This window comes from Melanostigma gelatinosum, assembly GCF_949748355.1.
Source record: "Melanostigma gelatinosum genome assembly, chromosome: 3".
Classification (NCBI taxonomy): domain Eukaryota; kingdom Metazoa; phylum Chordata; class Actinopteri; order Perciformes; family Zoarcidae; genus Melanostigma; species Melanostigma gelatinosum.
Genome location: NC_136636.1, coordinates 22,738,283 through 22,759,915, shown reverse-complemented (window position 1 = coordinate 22,759,915; position 21,633 = coordinate 22,738,283). Strand labels below are relative to the sequence as shown.

General features: G+C 42.1%; 1 protein-coding gene across 8 annotated transcripts in view; it reads right to left on the bottom strand.

The window, feature by feature from the left end:
- LOC306775678 (rap1 GTPase-activating protein 1-like) overlaps positions 1 to 20,456 on the bottom strand; it is a 42,042-nt gene extending 21,586 nt beyond the window's left edge. For 5 of the 8 annotated variants that reach the window (XM_079266137.1, XM_079266138.1, XM_079266141.1 and 2 more), the window contains exons 1-3: positions 2,973 to 3,190; positions 1,357 to 1,392; positions 48 to 95 (exon numbers count right to left, since the gene is read on the bottom strand). In XM_079266137.1, coding sequence (XP_079122263.1) covers positions 48 to 95; positions 1,357 to 1,392; positions 2,973 to 3,071 — 183 coding nt within the window. In that variant the 5' untranslated portion in view covers positions 3,072 to 3,190. Of the gene's footprint in view, positions 1 to 47; positions 96 to 1,356; positions 1,393 to 2,972; positions 3,191 to 11,693; positions 11,785 to 20,327 lie in introns of those variants that run through there. The other 3 variants (XM_079266143.1, XM_079266144.1, XM_079266140.1) reach the window with 3 other exon arrangements.
- Between the last annotated feature and the right edge of the window lie 1,177 nt (positions 20,457 to 21,633).

The window sequence follows — 21,633 nt, the reverse complement described above, 5'->3', positions numbered from 1 at the left end:
TTACTAGACTGCGGTCTACGAGGAGATGTGAGGATTTCGCGACTCACTTTGAGGGGGGGAGGGAGGGTGCATCTCTGCTCATCCATTCTGCAACCCTGTAGAGAGAAAAATGATGTGATACTGAGGGAACAGGTGGAATATCTACAAAGCAGGTTCACACACCCGCAAAGATAAACACAGAGACACATTATGGGAAAACGTTTTTCGCTTGAAATTTGTTGTGCAGCAGCATCGAGCGAGATTATTCTTTGTTACAATAACTCATGTTTACATAACGCAAGCTCAATCACCAGATGGGCCGCAGAAAGAGGAAGTAAAGAGGAGAGATATCTTGGGGACCATAGCGAGTGAAAAAGATAAGCAGAGGTCCGAGAGAACAGTGTAGATATCATTCATCACAATTCAATTTAAGGCCCCAAAAAGTGCCAAAACAGCTGCATCTACTCTATCCACCCTTGTTTTGCTGACTCATAACTACTGACAGTTCCCAAAGCACAGAGACAGATGAAAAACAAAGAATTCCTGATCAGTGGCCTCTTTGTGTGGAAAACCCTGCAGCAAGAACTGAATCCGATCAAATTTGATGCGCTTTTTTTTTTTCCAGGACGAAGGAAGATGAATCAAATAGAAATTGGAAATGCTTTCATGAAATTCATTCTTTGGAGACTGTTCCACTGCAGACAATAACAACAGTGTTTCAGGATCTTGTTAAGTTGCCCCTGACACAGCAATGCCAAAGTCACAAGGTCAGCGCGGGATATATTTGACAACTTAAGAGACGATGCGTTAAGAAAAAATATGTTGTCAGTTCACCAACCAACATCAAAAGGAAGAGAATTATGATTCAGTTAAAGAGGTGAACGTGCGGATGCATAGTATCAAAGTTACTACATTCAAGTACGTTTAAGCTGTTGTCTCACAGGCTTATTCAGAATATAAGAGTTGAACATCACCGGATACAAAACAAACTACATTCCTACAAAATCCATATCAACATTTCACACATCTGGTGACGCAGACAAAACTGCACCGCTGTGAGGAGAAAACACAAAGGCTTTGTTTGGCCCATTCAGAAGCATCAGGTTTCTAACGGCAGCTTAAGGCTGTCACTGCTGCAAATACCACATCAAAAAATATTAAGGGCAAAGAGAGGGATACACGGAGACACGCATAAAAGTGTTGCAGTAGCAGGGGTTGTGATATGGAATACAGAAATAGCAGGAAAAGCAGAAAAACGTGAGTCTCAAAATAGAAGTAAATGGAAGTTTTATGTCCAAAGCGAGCGGAATTCTGAGGAGGCCCTTTGATTAAAGTTTGGCAGGAAGAACGGGCGAGTCCGGGGACCGCTTACAGTACCTGCATCCTCTCGATCATGGCAAACAGGTCCGAGGTCTGGGGAAGAGAGTTGACAATGATCCAAAAGGGGACATGGGTTTGACAGTTGCGTTGATATGCTTTCCCTGCAGTGCTCACTTATCCTTCATCGCTGCTCACTGCAAAAGCTGTCTGTGCAGTCTCAAGACAGGAGACCTCTTCTTTGGCTCTCTGACACCCTCTAAGTCCTTATTTAACTATGAGTGATCTCCTCAACGCATCCCCCCTCCCACCCCACTTGACACCCCAGTCTCACTGAGGTTCCATTCAACTCCTGGAGAATCCTTCCTCCACGCTTGAAGACAGACTGTACACAAGTAACTCTGAGGGGGAAATGGGCCTCAAAGCTCCTTGTTGCTTCTCTCTGTTGCTACAGCCAACGTCTCATCTGACTGCACGTAACGGCCAAATTAGCTGGAAGGCACTGGGGTTTTTCAGTCACATTAATGTGTGGACGGGACCATATTTGACCGATCAGATAACAGGCATAGCAATGTGAAATTGCTATGCAGGAATTCAAAATAAATTGACATTCTGGCATCTGGGTGCCATGTCAACCATGGTGTAATCTTGATGTTTTGGGTCCAGGTGCACTGATGTGCTGCTCTCTAGATGAATTCTGAATTTATAACTACACCTCGACCATGCACAGGACATCATTTGGTGTGCTGTCCAATTAGCCAAGCTACTGGTACAGGTGAATGCAACACCCTGAGGCATGCATTTCTCATGCAGCCACGTTGCGGATGTTCAGCTGCGCCAACCTGAGACGAGGAGGATCGCAGCAGCCCTGGCGGCAGTGCTCGTTGTGGGGTGAGCCCTCCGCTCACCATGTAACGCAAGTGGACTGAAGTGCCAAGCTGATGTTTCCACATGACAGCTTAAATTTACAGAGGGCACCGCAGGACGTGCGAAACACACATGCACACGAAAACCACGTGGAAGCGTTTACGTGCATTTACCCGCATGCAAACCTACTTAAAAGGTGCACATATCACCACCCATAAATGCAGACTTACTCACAAACACCTGACACTGACCGAGTAAAGCCAAAGGTGCAGCCTGGAGTCTATTGTTTAATGTGAAAATCAACAAAGCCATAATGCAATTCAGCTTGGGTGGTACGGCTCTCCTGACTGCAAAACAAACATCAACAAACATTGCCTCATGCTGACCAGATTATCGGTGAACCATACAGCAACCACATCAGTGCTGCATCTCAACGCACACCTGGATTGTGAAGGAGCCGTTTTAGTGCAGCAGAACGACTAAGTGGACCCAATATACAGTATGTCCTAATAGAACATCATTTTCTCATTGTATTTTGCATGTCATCATCAGGTTCACTTTTTTCTTTTAAACATGTGCTGTACGCAGTTTCTTCTCAAACACAAACACAGTTCATTTCTATGGGGATAAAAACAGATCCGAGAGCAGCGGAGCATGTCTTTATCTGTACAATGTACAACAATCCAGTCTACTGTCCTGCAGCACCAAACACATGATCTATCTGTCTCTAAGCTACCTTAAGAATGAAACAAGCAACAACAACTAGAGAGAAAGGAATTTCTCACTTCCAGCAAGTGAAAAGTACTCACATCACTGAGGCATCGTCTCTTGAGAAGAGGCTTACTGGGAGGACTGGTGAGCAGCCCATCCAATAAGGCATTCTTAGCTATCCTGAGATCAGTCATCATTCCACAAGTATACGGACGCAGGCAGGCTGACAAGAGCGAAGGGTGTCGATGTCACTGTCAGCCACAAGGAGAAACGCAAGATTGACAATGACACTTCGCACTCAGTATGTGTCGCTCAGGCAGCAAACTGGGAGAGAAAGCCTGATGGCTGGCAGAATCCATACATCTGTGTGTGAGGTAAACGCATGTGCGTGTGAGAATTTCCCTTCCTTCCCTTTTTTATTTTTATTTTTTTTAATGCCTGCCCCCACCCTCCCATGTACACACACAGCTATTCAGTAGGAAGCTGGAGGGAGGGAGGAACGTTTCTCCGTGCACAACTATCTTCTCTTTGTAACACACACACACACACACACACACACACACACACACACACACACACACACACACACACACACACACACACACACACACACACACACACACACACACACACACACACAAAACAGCAGTTCTCTTTTTTGTTCAATGTCAATACGAGACTATGCTGTTCCTCTTTTCCTTCATCTTGTATTTCTCAATGTTCCCGCTCAACAGTTCTCCTCCGCTCCATACAGAAAGCCAGACACACACATGAAATCGGGGCAGCACGGGCATTTATTTTACCTCCAAGGACAAATCCTAGACATTTCCACACATTGTACACTTTATGTCCCAATGCGCTTTACAGCAGATGGTGAGAAGTAGGTTAATTACACCCGCAGTGCTTTTATAGATTGTAAGTGCTGATTATGAGCTGTTTGAACTATTTCTGTTCAAGCACTCAGACATATTTCCCTCTTTTTTTTTATAATCATTGCTAAATAACATAAGTTGGCCATCATAAATAAATGAGAAAAGTTGATTAATGAGTGGTGCACTCTGGGGTTTCCACATGAAAATGCATTCAGCACTTTTCACTGCATTGTGTCCAAATGTGAGAGATCCAACTGTTATCGCTTCTACCAGGGGAGATATGTGAAGATGCCACAGCCTGATTGGGGGGGGGGGGGGGGGGGGGGGGGGTGCATACCGGTAGTTAAGTACTGGTATGACATGAGAGCATAAAAGATAAGGGAAAAACAGAGGAGGAAAGGAGAGATTAAAACATGAGGGAAGCACTGTGGGATGAGAGAGGGGAAAAGCTGAGTATTTTCTGTGCAGCTTCCTCCATCGGGCACACTCACAACATCAGACATCAACAAACACTGACCTACTTTAAAAAAAAATAAAAACACTGCTGAAAGCTTTCACGAGGACAGATTCTCCCCAAGTATGTTAAGCATTCTTCATTTGGCAATAGAAGATAAACACTGTCAGCCAACCGTCTGCATTAATCTCGATAGGAAGTACATGAGAGGCGGAGAGGTTACATGGTTTGAATGAAAGTGCACAAAATGCAGATTTTATACGGACAGAGTTGAGTAATACTGCATAGGCAGCTTGGTCAGTGGCCTTACGTGGTTATACTTGTCTTCTCAATACAACTTTTATCATCTGAGGATGCATTAACTGTCAAGTCTGTACGCTTCAAGATTGGATCTTGCTCGCATCGGTAACCCATCAGCTAGACCACATACAGAGGTGGACTGGCTCAAGTTGAGTTCAGATCTCGGTGAGGTGTGGGCTGCATGAGGGAACAAAATGGATCATCTCGCGTCATCTTCTTCTCCTGAGTGAGAGCACAGGAAGGGGAGGAAAACCGGGACTGGAGTACAGCTGAGACCCGTCTGAGTCGTGCAAAGTTACTGCTGATGAAAACCCAACATTTGCTGATTTGGATGCTTCAAAATGAAAGCTTTTCAAAAACTAAATAATGGGCGACTTTTATTGTGAAGAATTTATAGGAAATTGTGTTTTATCACAGAAGTAGCGGAGCTTTGTGACAGGCGGCAACCTCCGGTTCTGCTGAGTGAAGCCAATGCGGAAGTGTCTTTTAACTTGCATTCTCTCTACTGACCAGCGACTCCTCTGGTTGCAAAAAGAAGAACTCAGAGCTGAGTTCTGATCATAGAAGTCTCATTGAAAAGACAAGTGTAACCACGGCCATAGTTTGACGCATAAAGTGAAGCTTGTCTCGGGTAAGCAAAGATCTCCTTGGAGAAATGCTACGCTGGTCAGAATAGAGAAACGAGAGTGTCGGAAAGCTGAGCGCAGGTGGAGAAAAACTAATCTCCAGGTTCACTGTGACATCTATAAAGAGAGACTTCGCAATTATAATTTGGAACTTAGAAATGCAAGGCAGTCATTCTTCTCAGACATCATAACCAAAAACAAGAACAATACACGCGCCTTATTTGCTACCGTCGACAGGCTAACAAACCCTCCAGTGTCGGTAGCTGCTGAGCTCCAATCCACCTGGGCATGCAATCAATTTGCATCCTTTTTTACTGACAAAATTCAGAAAATTAGGCAAGCAGTCAGTGCCTCCACATCAACCACAGGATATGTGTTGTCCCGATCTCTGAATAACATCCATTCAAATATCATGACACAATTTCATTCAATCGACCGTAGAAGCCTAGAAGACATTATACAACATCTGAAGTCATCCTCCTGCTGCTTGGATATTCTACCAACACACTTTTTCAAAAATATTTCAAACTGCATGACCACTGATCTTTTACAAATTGTAAACACATCCCTTCTCTCAGGTGTCTTCCCACAAGCCATAAAAACTGCAGTTATTAAACCGCTCCTAAAGAAGGCTAGTTTAGACTCCGCAACGATGAAAAATTATAGGCCAATATCAAACCTCCCATTTTTAAGTAAAATAATTGAAAAGCGGTTTTCCAACAGCTGACCAACTTCTTGGCCGTAAATAACTGCTTTGATGTTTTCCAGTCAAGCTTTCGACAGCACCACAGTACTGAAACTGCTCTTGTTAAGGTTTTCAACGACATCCACTGAAACATAGACAATGGCAGAAGTTCAGTCTTAGTGTTACTGGATCTCAGTGCTGCATTCGACACAGTCGACCATGCCATACTCCTAGAAAGACTAAAAATCTGGGTGGGACTCTCTGGCACAGCACTTACCTGGTTTGAATCCTACTTGAAGGACCGAGAATACTTTGTGTCTGTAGCTGATTACACATCAGAGCTGACTAAAATGACATGTGGTGTTCCCCAAGGTTCAATACTGGGGCCTCTTCTGTTCAACATCTACATGCTTCCACTAGCTCAGATTATGGAAAACAACAAAGTGTGTTATCATAATTATGCAGACGACACACAAATCTACATAACTATGTCACCAGGGGACTATAATCCGATACAAGGGCTGGGTAACTGCATTGAACAAATCAACAACTGGATGTGCCAGAATTTTCTTCAATTAAACAAAGATAAAACAGAAGTAATTGTTTTTGGTACCAAGGACGAACAATTGAAAATCACCGCTCAGCTTCAGTCACTGATGTTAAAACCCACAAACCAAGCCAGAAATCTAGGTGTAGTTATGGATTCAGACCTCAACCTGAACAGCCATATCAAGACAATTACAAAATCAGCCTACTATCACCTGAAGAATATATCAAGGATTAGAGGACTTATGTCTCAACAGGATTTGGAAAAACTTGTCCACGCATTTATCTTCAGCAGACTGGACTACTGTAACGGTGTGTTTACAGGTCTCTGTAAAAAGTCCGTCAGAAAGCTGCAGCTGATTCAGAACGCTGCAGCGCGAGTCCTCACTAAGACCAGGAGGGTGGATCACATCACCCCAGTTCTAATGTCTTTGCACTGGCTTCCTGTCCAACAAAGAATTGACTTTAAAATCCTGCTGTTGGTTTACAAAGCACTGAATGGTTTAGGGCCAAAATACACCTCTGATCTGCTACCTTATGAACCATCCCGACCCCTCAGGTTGTCTGGGACCGGTCTACTTTCTGTTCCCAGAGTCAGAACTAAACATGGAGAAGCAGCGTTCAGTTTTTCTGGTCCACATATCTGGAACAAAGTCCCAGAAAGCTGCAGGTCTGCTGAGACCCTCAGCTCATTTAAATCAAGATTGAAGACTTTTCTGTTTGCTGCTGCCTTTAATTGAACCACATTCAATTAATATTTTAATAAATTTCCTGCATTTCACGACTGCATTTTATTTCTTACACTGTTTTTTAATGTTTTAATGAATGTTCTTAATTGTTTTTAAATCTCCTTTTCTTTTGCCTTATGTTTTGATGCTTTTAATGGTTTTATGTGAAGCACTTTGAATTACCTTGTTGTTCAAATGTGCTATACAAATAAACTTGCCTTGCCTTGCATAGGGCCGCTGAACCAAGCTGCTGTATTTGAAGAGTTGGGAGTGAGAACGTGTTGCAGCATCACAATGGGGCTGCCTTTTAGACAGTCTAATCATGAGGTTACATTTCATCACTGATGATCTGTTCAGTCAGGTCTACACGGGCTTTAGCTGATGCCAAAGTAGGATTTGAGAATATTTACAGAGGAACGTTGAATACTAATTACATACTTTTCTGATAATCATGTATAACAGTCACATGATGGCAAATGTGAGGGAGACACTCATTTCTATTCAGATTCACACTATGAGTACTGACATAAAGCACACTGATTGGGAAGCATCTTTGGTGAGTGCGACATTCTAGCTCATGCTGTTAGAACAGTCAAGCGGCTGTTGTACTGTCCAGCTTGGTTCTGGTGATGACAGCATGCGGTGTGATCTAACAGATCAATATGTACAGAAGACGACCAAGATCAGCACTAAACGAGTGAAAGGAAACAGGTTGGACTTGGAAGTGTCTTGGCTTTAAGACTTCATGTCCCGCATGTCTTTTAAGCTGATCACGTTTCGTCAACTGATTCGTTGATCTGATCAGACTGACTTGGCTGAATAGAACATATGAGGGTTATTGAATCCATGAACCATGAAGTCCAGACCTTTCTACTCAGTCTCCAAGCTGAGGAGTGAAGCTCTGACTGCACCACTTCATTAACTCGTCACAGCCAGAGCCCCATTTGAATTTCCATGGACAAATTGAGAATGATTTGCATATCCCCACGCCTGCTCACTCCACAATCCCTCCGTGCTATCTGGGTTTGCCGCATCGTCAAAGGCAATACAGTAAAATGGAAAACTAGACTTCAAAGAGAGTCAATCAACGGGCACAGCAGCCTCACATTTCAGCCAGAGAAAATCCATCGAGGTCTGGCTTCAGAGAAGAGCCTGGCCTTGCTGCAGCCATCGGGGCCGAAGAGACACAAACTGAGTTCACACAGATGGACCCCCGCCACCACTTCACTGCCTCAGACGAGCTGGTTGATTGCCATGAAGGGTAAGGTCTGCAGAACTGCTGCTGGGTTTTCTGTCTGCTGAAGCAGATCTCCTACTGTCTTCACGCTGGCAGAAAGTAGTGAGTCAGTTCAGACAAAGAGGAGGCACTGCAACTCTCCCTCGATCATCTCTTGCATTTTGATTAACATCTTCTGGGCATTTGTTTGTGTAATGCATTATTAACAACTGCCTATCAAGGACTTAAAGGTGAGAGGGTTGAATAAACCAATGAAACAGCCCTCCATCAATTTAGCATTGCACCTATATAGCCTTGATGGATTCACGATGGACAGTTTTAAAAAAAAGGATCAAAATCGATGCAGCAGAACCAGAGAATTCTTTATTCATTCCAAGCATTTTTCTTCCATGTCAAAACCTGGTGCCTACGTTACCCACAATGCAACGTAACCAGCAATAGTTAATTCAAGTGTGTTATGTGAGTAGAGGCTAGAGATGAGAGCTGAGGAGCGGATTACAGAGGTCTTGATAAGCTCACTTTCCACACCCCCAGATTTATTTTTTCATTTATAGACTGGTAACCTTCAGCCAAGTGACATCACTTTATGCAATTCATCAGTTTGCACAGCTCCCTCTGGAGCCAGTAGGCCTTATGGAACTTTTTTCACAAATGCAGTAGTACCCCCAGGTAGGCTGATCACTCAGGAAGCACGTGTATGAATCCTCATGAGCTCGACTGGATGAATATGTGACTTTGTTTAAAAAAAGGACTCTTTTACTGAGTCAGTTCACTCTTCTGCTTTCATCTGCAGGCATGAACCTCTCAACCTAAAACAGAAAAACTAATTCACAAGGGGGATGAAAGTCTGGAGCAAAATCATCGCCACTCATCAGAAATGCCAATTTGAGCTGCACAATAAACAGCTGGCAAATAAAGCAGAAGCCATTATATTTAACAGCCCCCCCCCCCCCCCCCCGGACTTAAGATTTACGTTCCTACCCTCTGATTTCAGCCACAGACAACCATAGGTCAGATGGTTAAAGAACTAAACATAGATATGGATATAAATTCTCTACCCTCTGCAATTTCACTGCTCAACTCGGGTAGCATCAGCACATCTCCAACCATGCCTGTTCTTTTCACTAATATCGTATCTTTACTTCATGTGTTTTTTACTCCTGCATTTATGTGGGCTTTTATTTGTTAAGGTTATCTATATGTGTTTTTATCTTTCGTGTCTAGCCCTGTAGAAAATACGCTCTGTGTCAAACACCAGTTTATGATACGTACACTTTTTGTTCTGCAAGATAATCTTAACAAGTGAACACCCCTTTTTAATTAGTTTATGCGTAAATGCAATTGGGAGGAGTAAAAAGCTAACATGTGGCTATAACTATAGCCTGTGTAGGCAGACAAGTCTCTGTGATGATGCTTTGTTGTCTCATTTAGCCACTTGTAGCAACCACCTCCATCAAGCCTTACAGTTCAGGAGACCAACAACTCTATGGAGCAGTACAGACTTTATCCTTGATGCCATCACAAATTTAAATTTTAACACTCTGACTGTCTTAGGCCATAAGGATCACATGTAAGAATTTTGAAAGTTTACTTGGTTGCCCTTTAAATGGCTTTTTACTTTAACCATTGGCAGCAACTTGCCTTCAACAACCCTATGTGCCACTCATAACCTCATACATGTACTGTAGAGATTACTCTCTCCTGTCACGACAGGCTAGAACATCTCACTGGTTACCTTTTCCATATTACAAAATAATCAGGTCTACAATTTCAAATTGTGGAGACAACATTTTAAAAAACTACAAAAAATGTATCCCAGGAAGTCTATTCTGAGCAGCTCCAGATATAACTCCACAAAATGAAACCATGCTTATGTTATTTCTACTGCATGTGTGACAAAAATAATATGGCATGTATCAGAGAGGAACAACTGCTGCAGATCTATGTCCCAGAGGCCTGTTGACAGAGAGCACCACAACAAGCTGCCAACAGCTACCAGGGGTGGGCGACATTAGAGCCACCTTTCACCTGCTGTACCAGCTGAAGGATATGATGAGCAAAAAAAAGAGGGAGGAAAGCAGTTGGGTATAAAATAAACAGATGCATTGAAGGTAGGGATGAACTGGGAACACTATTCCAGTGCTGATAGTAACTCTGTGTACTGGACTCATGCTATCCCCAGGCCAAATACTGATCTGACCTGTCGCTTTAAAGGTGAATTCAATACTTTTTCTTACTGTCAACATATCTAATGAAAAGACCAGAACAGTGTGTTGGTCTATCATTTTTTTTTAATTACTACTAGTTCCTACTGACATACATTTTTTTAAATGGGCCATAAATTCACTCCATTCTGCAAAGCTTTTTTTTTTTTTTTTAAAAGGAAGAAAGTCCTGGAACTGACTTCCTGATCACAATAAAGTTGCTGCAATCACTTTTAAAGAGAGATACCAAATCCTGGCTAATTAAGCAACAAACCTGTGCTCGTGTCCAGCTTTTAAATGTAGTATTTTGAATGTGTAGTAATGTGTTGCATCTCACTGTATTCTGTCTAAGTTTCTTATAGCCCCTTGTTGCAAATTATCTTGCCCTATAAACACAATAATACTTGCATTGGACAGCTGTGTTCAGTTTGGCTATGTATATTCATATTTAGTTACATTTTTTAAAGCTAAGAAATTCGATTTTTTTTTCAGCCAACACTGTTCAAACCTCCTTTGTGTATCATTTGCAGACTAGAATTAATGCATATTTGGTGCGCTAGTGAACATTGCCCATGTATGTTCCTTCATACATGGGCAACAACAATTGTAGTCTAATGCAAAGAGGAACAAGCTATATCAGGCTTTGGCTACACAGGCAATATTTGCTAGATAGATAACTTACATTGTTTGTTTTGATCTTTTATCTTTTAGAGAATACAGCCAGACTTCCTTAAATCCTTTCAATAAACAACTCATATATACAGTATATGCCTGTGCCTGTTTGCTGTAATCATATTATACCTGCTTGATTCATGTAAATCAGACTGCAACAGCATCTTATTAAATTCAGATAAACTGTATTTTTGCACAAAAGGAGAACAGCTAACTGTGTCCCGCATCACTTACTGTACATTGGAAGTGATTAAAAGAGATCTGTTGAAGGCCAGCATGAACAGGAGGAATGATTACAGAGAGCGATGTTTCTATGGGCACCTGAGCCGTGTTTTTACTGGTTTAACGTGTGAAAAACTGGATAGTTTGATTTTAAACGTGTTACAACTCTCAGTTTCACATTCATCAGATCAGAGTCTTGGCAGCGTCTCAGTATTTGATTCCAGCAAACCTGAATAGAGAACAGGACTGCAGCTGGTTGAAATCTTGTGTTACCTTTGAAAGTGAGGGAAGAGGATATGGAGGGTGGGAGTGTGCTAGTAAGGGCTCTACTTCAGAGATACGAGGAATCCTTCCATCTTGTTTCCTGTGAATCAGAGAGGATGGAGGGTTGGGGGGAGGGGGGGGGGGGTGAAAGGGAGAGAGAGGTTATGGCAACCGTGAGCTCAGTTTCTCATTTTAGAAATACGATCACAGGAAATGTCTGGAACACAATTGACTTATCCCATCAAAGAGGATCATTTGACTCTTACTACAAAGAGAAGGGTGCTATTATTAAGTCTGTTATTTGAGTAAAAAAGTCTTCCTCTCCTTTGTGTACAGCTTGCCTGTAGCCAGCGGCCGGCAGACACATTTATTTTGTTTCATGATTTTTTTCGGGTTTTCTTTTATATATTCTATCTTGAAAATAAAATTGTGACAACAATAAATGTAAATGTACCAATAGATCCTGTCTTTGGATTATTTTATCTAATAATGTGCTTGAGGTGCATTTTACATGCCAAGGTTGCTTGTGTACTTACCAACACTATTGAGTTTTTTGGAAATATTTGGATCACACGAGTCGATAACTATCTTACGAACAACTGGTCACAGCATATCACTTCACACTTTGTCTCACACAACAAGTTGGTTGCTAGAACTGGCAGCCCGTCTGTGCATGCAACCTGTTCACAAACCTGCAGCAGAGGGCATTTGTTATGAACGCTGCTTCGGAGCAAAAGAATCACAGAACAAATAGAACAATCTGATTTCTTGGTGAGAATGGAGTGAGACACACATTTCCTCCATTCTGACGTCCTGGCACACACCACACTGGTTTGTGGTGTGTTGCAATAAGATCATTTACTGAGTGGTCTTTCTTCCATTATAAGAGATTGCAGCTCTCTCTATCTCAAAATGCTGTGCCTATTACAACTGGGGAGAATCTGTAAGTCTCAATAAACAAACAGACTGCTGACCGGGAGTTGGGGTGAAGGAATCTATTCGTAACATAGAGGCAACACTGTTCTTTGATTCCTCTGATCTCTGCTGAATCCCAGGAAATGTCTGAAAGAGGCTGTGGAAATGCTTTTTCCCCCGCAGCATCTTCAGCCTCTCAGAACAGACATTCCTCCAGGGAGTGAACTTTGTTACGTCTTTCATATAATGCAGCTGGAATACAAAGAAAAAAGGATGTTGAATGCAGCTCGGAGCAAAGAACGATGCGTTAAAAGTGGCTTACTGGGCATCCTATTTCATCCAGAGGTGGCACCCTGTTTGACTGTCCCATGGGAGCAATTAAGGTAACGAGAGCAAACACCAAAGGTGAAACACAAAATTAGAAGGGGTCTTTGTTTTACCACTGCACATAAAATGTTGAATTCACGCGTCTTTCGTCATGTTTTACCCTTTGTACAGTAGGCGTGAGTCACCTGCCTGCTGCTTCAGGATGCAGAATAAAAAGGCAAAGCACAACGGTGCTCATCAATCTTGCTCTGGGAAAACTAGACAGAAAGATGAAGGCTGCCTGACAGCCTGTCACTTTCACCACCTTGTTTGGTGGCTCTCATCACGAAGGATGAATATTTGTTTGTGGGGTGTGTGTGTGTGTGCGTGTGTGCGTGCGTCTCTGTTTATACCGTCACTGCATTAACTTACAAGACAGATAACCGAAAGATATCTGGTGAAAGGGTAAAATGCTAAGTTTGACTCAGGGAGAGATTTCAGGCTGTCATATTCTGACAATCAGCGAGAGCACATGTTATCAAATACCACCATCCTGACAGATGACATGATGATACTCTATGATATGGATTTATTCAGTTGCAGATCAAATAGTTATAATCAGTAAATCATCAATGCATTGGATACATTTGCATGCCAACAGCCTGAAGAAAATATGAACTGTACTGTGCAGTCTGGATTAATGGTTGTTATTTCCTCAGGTTTGTCTCATCTCACTACGTGGAAGTCTATCGTTCTTTAAAGGGGTCATAACACACACATTTGGGTATCTGGAGTTCCTACCAACTCACAAACTTGTTAAATAAGACGACCCAGTCAGTTCCTTGTGGGCGGCCTGGATCAGAAAACATGTGACTAAACAAGCCATTCAGATGCGTCTCCCCTTCCTGAGTCACATGCGCTCATGTGACTATAATGCCACCCATCAGAGTATCTCCACCGACGGATTGACAACTACATTTGCAAAGGGGCACCGTATTTTTCTCGCAAGACAAACAGAGCAGACTGGACTGTTTCAGGAGGGCCCCTCAAAGAGACAGCCGCTAAAACGGAGCGTTTCAGACAGAGGGTGAATACAGGTCGATTCAGACAGACAGTATGAGAACAATTGTTTAATTTTAATCATTAAAGCATGTAAACATGTTTTAGCAGAAACCAAAAAAACAAGTATGAACCTGAAAATGATGATGATATGTCCCCTTTAAGGACAGTAGTCAAACTACTGTATATTCTTTAAGTTGAATAGGGTGATATCATAAAGCTTTTTTTTCTTTCTAGAATCACCTTTTTCCCACTTCGCTGTAGCCCGGGGTCGTTCTTAATTGGAAATCAGCCATTACTAATTTCAATGTTATCACTTAGAGCAGGGGTCACCAACCTTTTTGAAACGGCGAGCTACTTCAAGGGTACTGAGCAGTACGAAGGGCGGGCACCGTGTTGGCTACCTCTGACTTAGAGTATATTCATCATGCAATCAACCAACATGCAACAGACAAGCCAAAATGTCTGCAATTACAAATACCTAATGCGTTAACAATCTTACAGCAAAAGCACAAACTTGCTCTAATTTCTCACTGACGAAGAGTTGTATAAATGACCAACTGTTTTTATTAGGATGAATTCAATACTCTGGTGTGTCCAAATGAGCTTTGGACCTGGTGACTGGCACGGGTCAGTCCTGTGCACAGCAGCAGCCAGGTGGCAGGGTCACTGTGTCACGTCAGCTGGAGCAACAATTAATTAGCCGGCTGAAACAATGAGATAGGGCTGTCCTTTTGCCAAGCTGGACACACACGATCTCAGGTAAAAGGTTCATTCTTCAGTCCCATGTGATTACAGTTTTTCCCAGTTGCTTTCACACTGAAACCCATTGGCTGAACAAAGTTCTCAGTTGCCTGAACTCATTCAGCTCATTGTGCAGTCTATTGTCAATACCTTAAACTGTGTCACATGGTGAAACACAATTTGCAGATCTCACTTCGACTTTTCAGCAAAACTCTAAACACATTCTCAGTCTCAAAACACATTCTGCACTCTAATGCACATGTCATCCACACTGGTAAACACAAGTGGCAACAATCAAATACAAATAGAGAGCACATGTCATTGATTAAACACAATCACTCAAAATGGATTTCACTTGTATCAAATGATGTGACACAACCAATATAAGCCAGTTTAGAGAGCAAACAGGTGGTTGAAGGTGGGAAGGAGAAAGTCTGAGAGTGGATAGAAGAAACAATGTGAGAGGACGAGGACAAGTGCGTATGCGAGGTGGGCATCGAGGAGGAAGAGGAGGAGGGCAAGAAAGAGGAAGAGGAGGACGAATAGGAAGAGGAGGACACAGAGTGGAAATATCTGATGAAATTCGAGCAACAGTCATAGACCATGTTATAGTCCACGGACTGACAATGAGGGAAGCAGGACTTAGACTGCACCCCAATTTGAGCCGATTTTCTGTGTCCACCATAGTAAGCACATTCAGAGAAGAGAACAGGTACAGTATGCTACTGTATTTTTGTAATTGCAAATTGACTGTACTACACTATATGCAGCTGTTTCAATAGACATTTGTAAAGTTCATCACTGTATGTATTGTACTGCATGAATATTTTTTGTAACTGCACATCTACTTTTTGTAGAACTGCAAGGCTGCCACATGCAGATGGAAGGAGAGCTATATTCACTCAGGAGCAAGAGACCGTTAGAGTGGGCATGGTCCTTCAAGATCATTTAATACGACTCAGAGAAATCCAGGAACGAGTGATACAAGACAACACACACTTCCAGGGAATCGACAGTGTACAATAAACAAATTGTATGGCCTTGAACATGGTGCTTTCTATTTGTTACAGTAACAGCACTGACTGCTCAATAGATGTTGACTGGTTGCAGGTTCATATCAACAAAGAACAAGAATTACAGTATCACAGAGACAAAGGACACGTTTGTGAGCTGCAGGGTACAGTACTGTACAAATAGGGGCACAAGGAGGAGGAAGAACAAAATAAATTGCAAAGAGCAAAGCACAGTAGTCATTTCTGATCAATTTTGAGCTACTGTAATAGTTTTCGTTCATATGAAATTAGTTTTGAGATTAAAAATCTACTTCTCCCTGAGAACTATATGTTTTGAACAATGTGTTTTCTATTCATTGGTGTATTGTTTACTGACTGCTTGATGGTGAATATTATTTTGATCACTTTGTTTATGATTTGAGAGCAGTGTTTGATTTTGAGCACAGGTAAAACTGTTTTGAGGCGAAAGTTTCATTTTGCAAGAGGATTGAGAGGTTTTGTAAATCGTGCTTGAAGATGAGGTTTTGTGTTTACAGTTTTGAGAGAATGGGTGACCGTTTCAAGAAATGTGGCTTAGCAATCGAGAAAAACTGTAACTGGCATTTACAACCTTGTGGACGCAGAGAGCCAAGAGACAAACAGAGAAAGGGAAAGAGGTTTACGTCCCTTTTACTCACCTTTGCAGAGCCAAGGTGAGTAAAAGATTCTCGACGATCTGCTTTTATGGACTGAGTGTGACTAGCACAAACATTTATGGTCTAAATGTTCTGACTGTACATTCATCTTGCAGCACCTCTTGCTCTGAGGTGGACACACTGTGCATCAAGCTCCTTCCTCTTTGGTTTCTCCTTACGGGTTCGTGGATTTCTTGTTACAGTTGCTACAGTTGTGTAAATCTGTCACCTAGCAACATCACCCATCTCCTGAATCACTGAAAGATGTTCCATTTGAAAAACAAACCCAAAAGCTACAATGCAGGATGGATGTTGGTATACAATTATTGGTGTTTTTACCAAAACTTACGAGTCATCTTAAAGGAAAATTACATTTTTAGGTGGCTGACCAGTTTGTATTTAAAATGACGAGTTGCATCATTTGATCCTTTGCTGAGGAAAACATATACGTAACCGTATATTGCACATGAAAGATATGAGCTGACTATAATCTATTCTGTTGCATTTCACAATGCCTTCTGCAATCATGGATTGTAAAAAAAGTATTTTTAAGCAAAATTACCACAGTTGAATACAATTTTTTAAGTTACAGGTTTTTATTTTCAACACACTTTTGCACCACATTAAACAATCCACCAGGGACGCACTTGGCTATTTATGTTGGTCGACCATTAAGTGGACTGGTGGACTATGACGGTTTTCATGTTAGAATCATGTGTTTTAATGGACATTTCTGGCAGAATAAGGTTTCTAAAAATAGACACAAAGCATTCTGAAACTAAATCCGCCCATGAACCCTACGTGTTGCCAGCAGCTGCCTCCACGGGCTGCTGGGTCATGAGCCCTGATAAGACTTTCAGCTTTCTGAAGTCCAATCATCGCTCAGGTTGGAGGGGCACCTGCAAATACAAATGAGTTGGGCTGAACACTGAATGCTCTGTGAACTGAATTAAAAAAAAAAAAAAATGCATTTGAATAGCATGGGTTTGTATTTTGTTGCTGTAGTCTCAGAGAGCAGAGGGCCAAGGTTAGTCAGCTACAGTAACACAGTTGAACCAATATTTTACATGTTAAGGGTGAATGTATCGTCTGCACAATCAAATATGAGTTTCCGCTGACGAAATGTGTCGTAATCTTGCGACTGATAACTATTACTTCTATCTCCCTGACATATTTAGTTTGCTGACATGGCTAAACAAAAAAGATTTTACTTTCCATACAAGAAAAACAGCACCAGATTTTGTGATGATTCATGCCGAGTCATTGCCCGTTAGCCTTAGCATGCTGTCGGCCACAGGAAAAAGTAGAGATTTATTTTGAGGTGGGAAAACTGGGTTTCTCTGATCCAATAATATGTCAATTATAAATCATCAGTTTATCAGTTGGTGTTAGCCCACAGGGGTTAGCCCCACAAAGTCTAACCAGAATAACTGCAGTCAGCTGAAAGTCAGGCTACCAGAATGCGTCAGTATATTCGTCACTGCAACAAAAAAACAAAAAGCATAATTGGGTTACAAAAAGATATGTTATAAAACCAAATAAGGGAGGAACACGCTGGAGGGATTATATCTCTGGCCTAGTGGGAACACCTCGGGATCCCCCTGTATGAGCTGGAACATGTTGCGGGGGAGTGGGAAGTCTGGGTCAGCCAGCTTGGCCTGCTGCCAACGCGACCCGACCCCAGATAACCGGAGGAAAATGGATGGATAAAACCAAATAACTGAAAATATTAAAAAGAAAAAAAAAAGCATATAGTTAAAGACAAAGAATTCTGAGGTTAATATAAAGGCTCAGCGGCAGAAATCCTCAAAAGTAAATACGGTTGACCCCCAGGCTAAATACTGGCCGACTGCTGCATGTCTGCCAGCTCAGCGGATGCCTTGGCTTCTTTGGCAAACAAAAGACAGCCACAGGCACCGCAAGGGTCAGATATCATCGGATCGAGTGCTGCTATAGAGAAACCATGTCTTCTTCGTCTTACCACATTTTTTGTTGATTCTGATTATATCAGTGGCGGCTGGTCAATAGAGGGCCATGGGGCATGGCCCCACCATGAGCCACACAAAAAAGGAAAAATAAATAAATAAAATTATAATCATAAATTATACAAATTGTCAATATTTGTGTTTTTGAACGACGGAATGTACCCAGTAATGTGTGTAAAATATGATATCTGCGCAAAAGATATGCTTTTCCTGCTCGTCCTCTCCGCCTGTGTGCTCTCTGCTCGTGCTCTCTGTCTGTGTGCACGACACTCTGAGAACGCGCAGCTTGGGGGGCCTGATCGTTTTGGCCCAAAAGAGGCGGGTCTATGAAGCAGTTCAGCCAATTGCTGATTCAAGATATAAATGAGTGACATACAATTTAGCCAATCAGCGCCCTCAAATAGATTCAGCTTGGGGCCAGAACGATCAGGCCCCCCTCGCTGCGCGTTCTCGTCAGGAGAAGTCTCTACAGGCGAGCACTCCTCCTCCAAGACCCGTTTGAGAGGAGAACTTTGGCGGAGATTCTGCAGCCAAAGAGCTGATATCAGATCAGCCTGACCTCACAATCAGACAGCAGACTCGCGGGAAAGGGAAGCAGTACATGCGAAGCTTCTGTACTAGCTGTACACCAGACAGGTTTGGCTAGCTGGATGACGTCATGCTAATAATTTATTTAGCTTTTTAAAACAACGGGGACGGATCCAGCATGGACAGTTACGGGAGTGAGGGATGAGGAGGTAAGGAAACATGAGAACACCAGGGTAGGGAGTGAGGGATGAGGAGGTAAGGAAACATGAGAACACCAGGACACACATGAGAACTCTGTCAAGCTACATATTAGACAAAGTGAACATCTCTTCTTCTACATAGCTGTCCTCAGTCTCATCTGCTTAACTTGGTCATGGAGGCATCAACATGTAATAGAGATGTTAAATTAACAGTGAAAACTCATCATAGCTTAATTTAACATCAGTATTCATAATTACACTTCATGTTTACTTCTCCTGATCTTTACCTCCTATAACAAGGTCCATAGGGGCATCTCAATAAATGAACATGTTATATTATATTATAAAAGTGTTATTTACAGATTTTTTTCGTGTTGGAATACATGTTAAATATTTAACTGCCAAGTAATAATGCGCGTTTGATACTTACATTTTTTTTTTGCATTAAAGCATACTGGGATGTTTGCTGAAATTGATAGGATGGCCCTACCTAGAACATTTTCCACCAGCCGCCACTGTTATATCACTATAATTGACAGACAAAGAAAAATGTCACGCCGTCCTGGAAGCAGCCCTAAACATAACTCCTAGATGAGCCGGTCACTGATATCACTCTGAGCAGCATGCATGTGAATGAATTACAATATAAAATGTCTCTTATCAAGTTAGCTGCTCCAAACTTGTAGTTGTGAGAAATTACGAGTCTTCTTCACTTACGCTGACGAACTCATACATTGACGAGAGAGTGTGTGTGTGTGTGTGTGTGTGTGTGTGTGTGTGTGTGTGAGAAACGTTGTCAGTGCCGCTGTGTGCCGACCTAAATCTACAGCACGTGTCAATTTGTCCGACAAAAATGACTGGAAATATGAGATAAAAACCGCCCTGTGCATCTGTAAGATACTTCCAAGACAACTCCCTCTCGCTTTAGAAACCCACAAAGACAACATCAGACAACAACAGCTCTGCTGCAGCATGCTTATCACCCAGTGATCAGTCAGTGACTACAAGTCGCCAGTTAGGCTACAACAATGTCAAGGTTAATATGTCAACGTTAATATGACTTATGTCAGTATTAATCTGTCAACGTTAATGCCTGTTTGTTGTCTCTTATCGGTCTGTCTTGTATTGACAGACAAGAGAAAGCTCTCTCAGTTCATCCATATTTCAACAGTTTCTCCCAACAAGCGCAGCGCCCTCCGTCTACCCAGTCCATGCTTACCTGACTGTAGTGCTGCCTCACTTGCAGCTCAGTCTGCTCCCCTCAACAACTTGGTGCTCCTCTCCGTATCGCTCCCTCCGTGTGTGACTCAGCCTCTCTGTCGTCCAACACCTGCTGTCGGGGATCAGCTTCTCTCCTGCCAGATGATGCTGAGAGCAGCCCTCCCTTTCCATCCTACCCACCCTGTCTTCCTCGTGCCCTCTCCTCCCATCCGCGCATTCTCCTGGTTGTTTTTATTCTGAGGCAAGCACAAGCGTTGCTTTCTCTCTAACTCCTGCTCTCTCTGCCGATGTCTCCCCCTTTTGTCCACCTCCCCTTTTCTCTTGATCAGACTATGACGGAGAGAGCTGCCCGTCCAAGCTGTGGGTGTTGCTTTGCTAAGAATTTGCCATAATGCTGCGGCCGGATGTAGGCTCGAAAGCAAAGTTCTCAAAAAAAAAAAGGAGCGACATAAGATCATCTGAGAACGCAACATCAATTCTCTCCGTCCCATTATCTGCAGCACTCTGACAGCTTGTTCCAACATCACAAAAGCCCGTCTGCAGAAATTAGCCCAACCAATCCCGTTGTTCTTTTGACACATTAGTGGCAGGCAGTTCGTTGAAAAGCTCTCAAACGCTGAAGTGCAGATTTTGTAGCATAGTCACAGTGTAGAAAATCACGTGCTCAGCCCACAGAGGAATATGCACAGGTCAGTGTTGTCCAATGTACGACTGAGTGATCACATTTCCCTAATCCTCATGCAGAAGGCTTCACTACACCGTAAGAAACGTACCGTGAAATTCACAGTTATTAACTGGCAGCAATTGACAAGTTACTTACTGTAAAAAAATAAAACACAGTAACTAACTGGCAGCAATTGACAAGTAACTTACTGTAAAAATAATCACAGTAACAAACTGGCAGCAATTGACAAGTAACTTACTGTAAAAAATAATCACAGTAATTGTTACCATGTATTGTATTTTTTACAGTAGCAGTTTTATATTGTGAAATCAAACAAAGTAACTAAAGTATTTACTGTATTTTTAGTTACAGTAGTAGTGTTATAACCGTAATATAAAGAACAGTAATCTCCAAGTATTGTAATTGTTTTGACGGTTATAGTGTTTAAACTGTAAAATAAAACACAGTAATATCAAAGTACCATTTTTTGTACCATGTACCATGTTTTAGCTGTGAAATATAAAATATAATGTTGCATTTGTAAGTTACAGTATCTTAATGGCGTAATTTACATATTACCAGTATTCGGCTGTTAAAATAAAATATCACTCTTAAAATACACCCATTTTTAAGCTTCAAC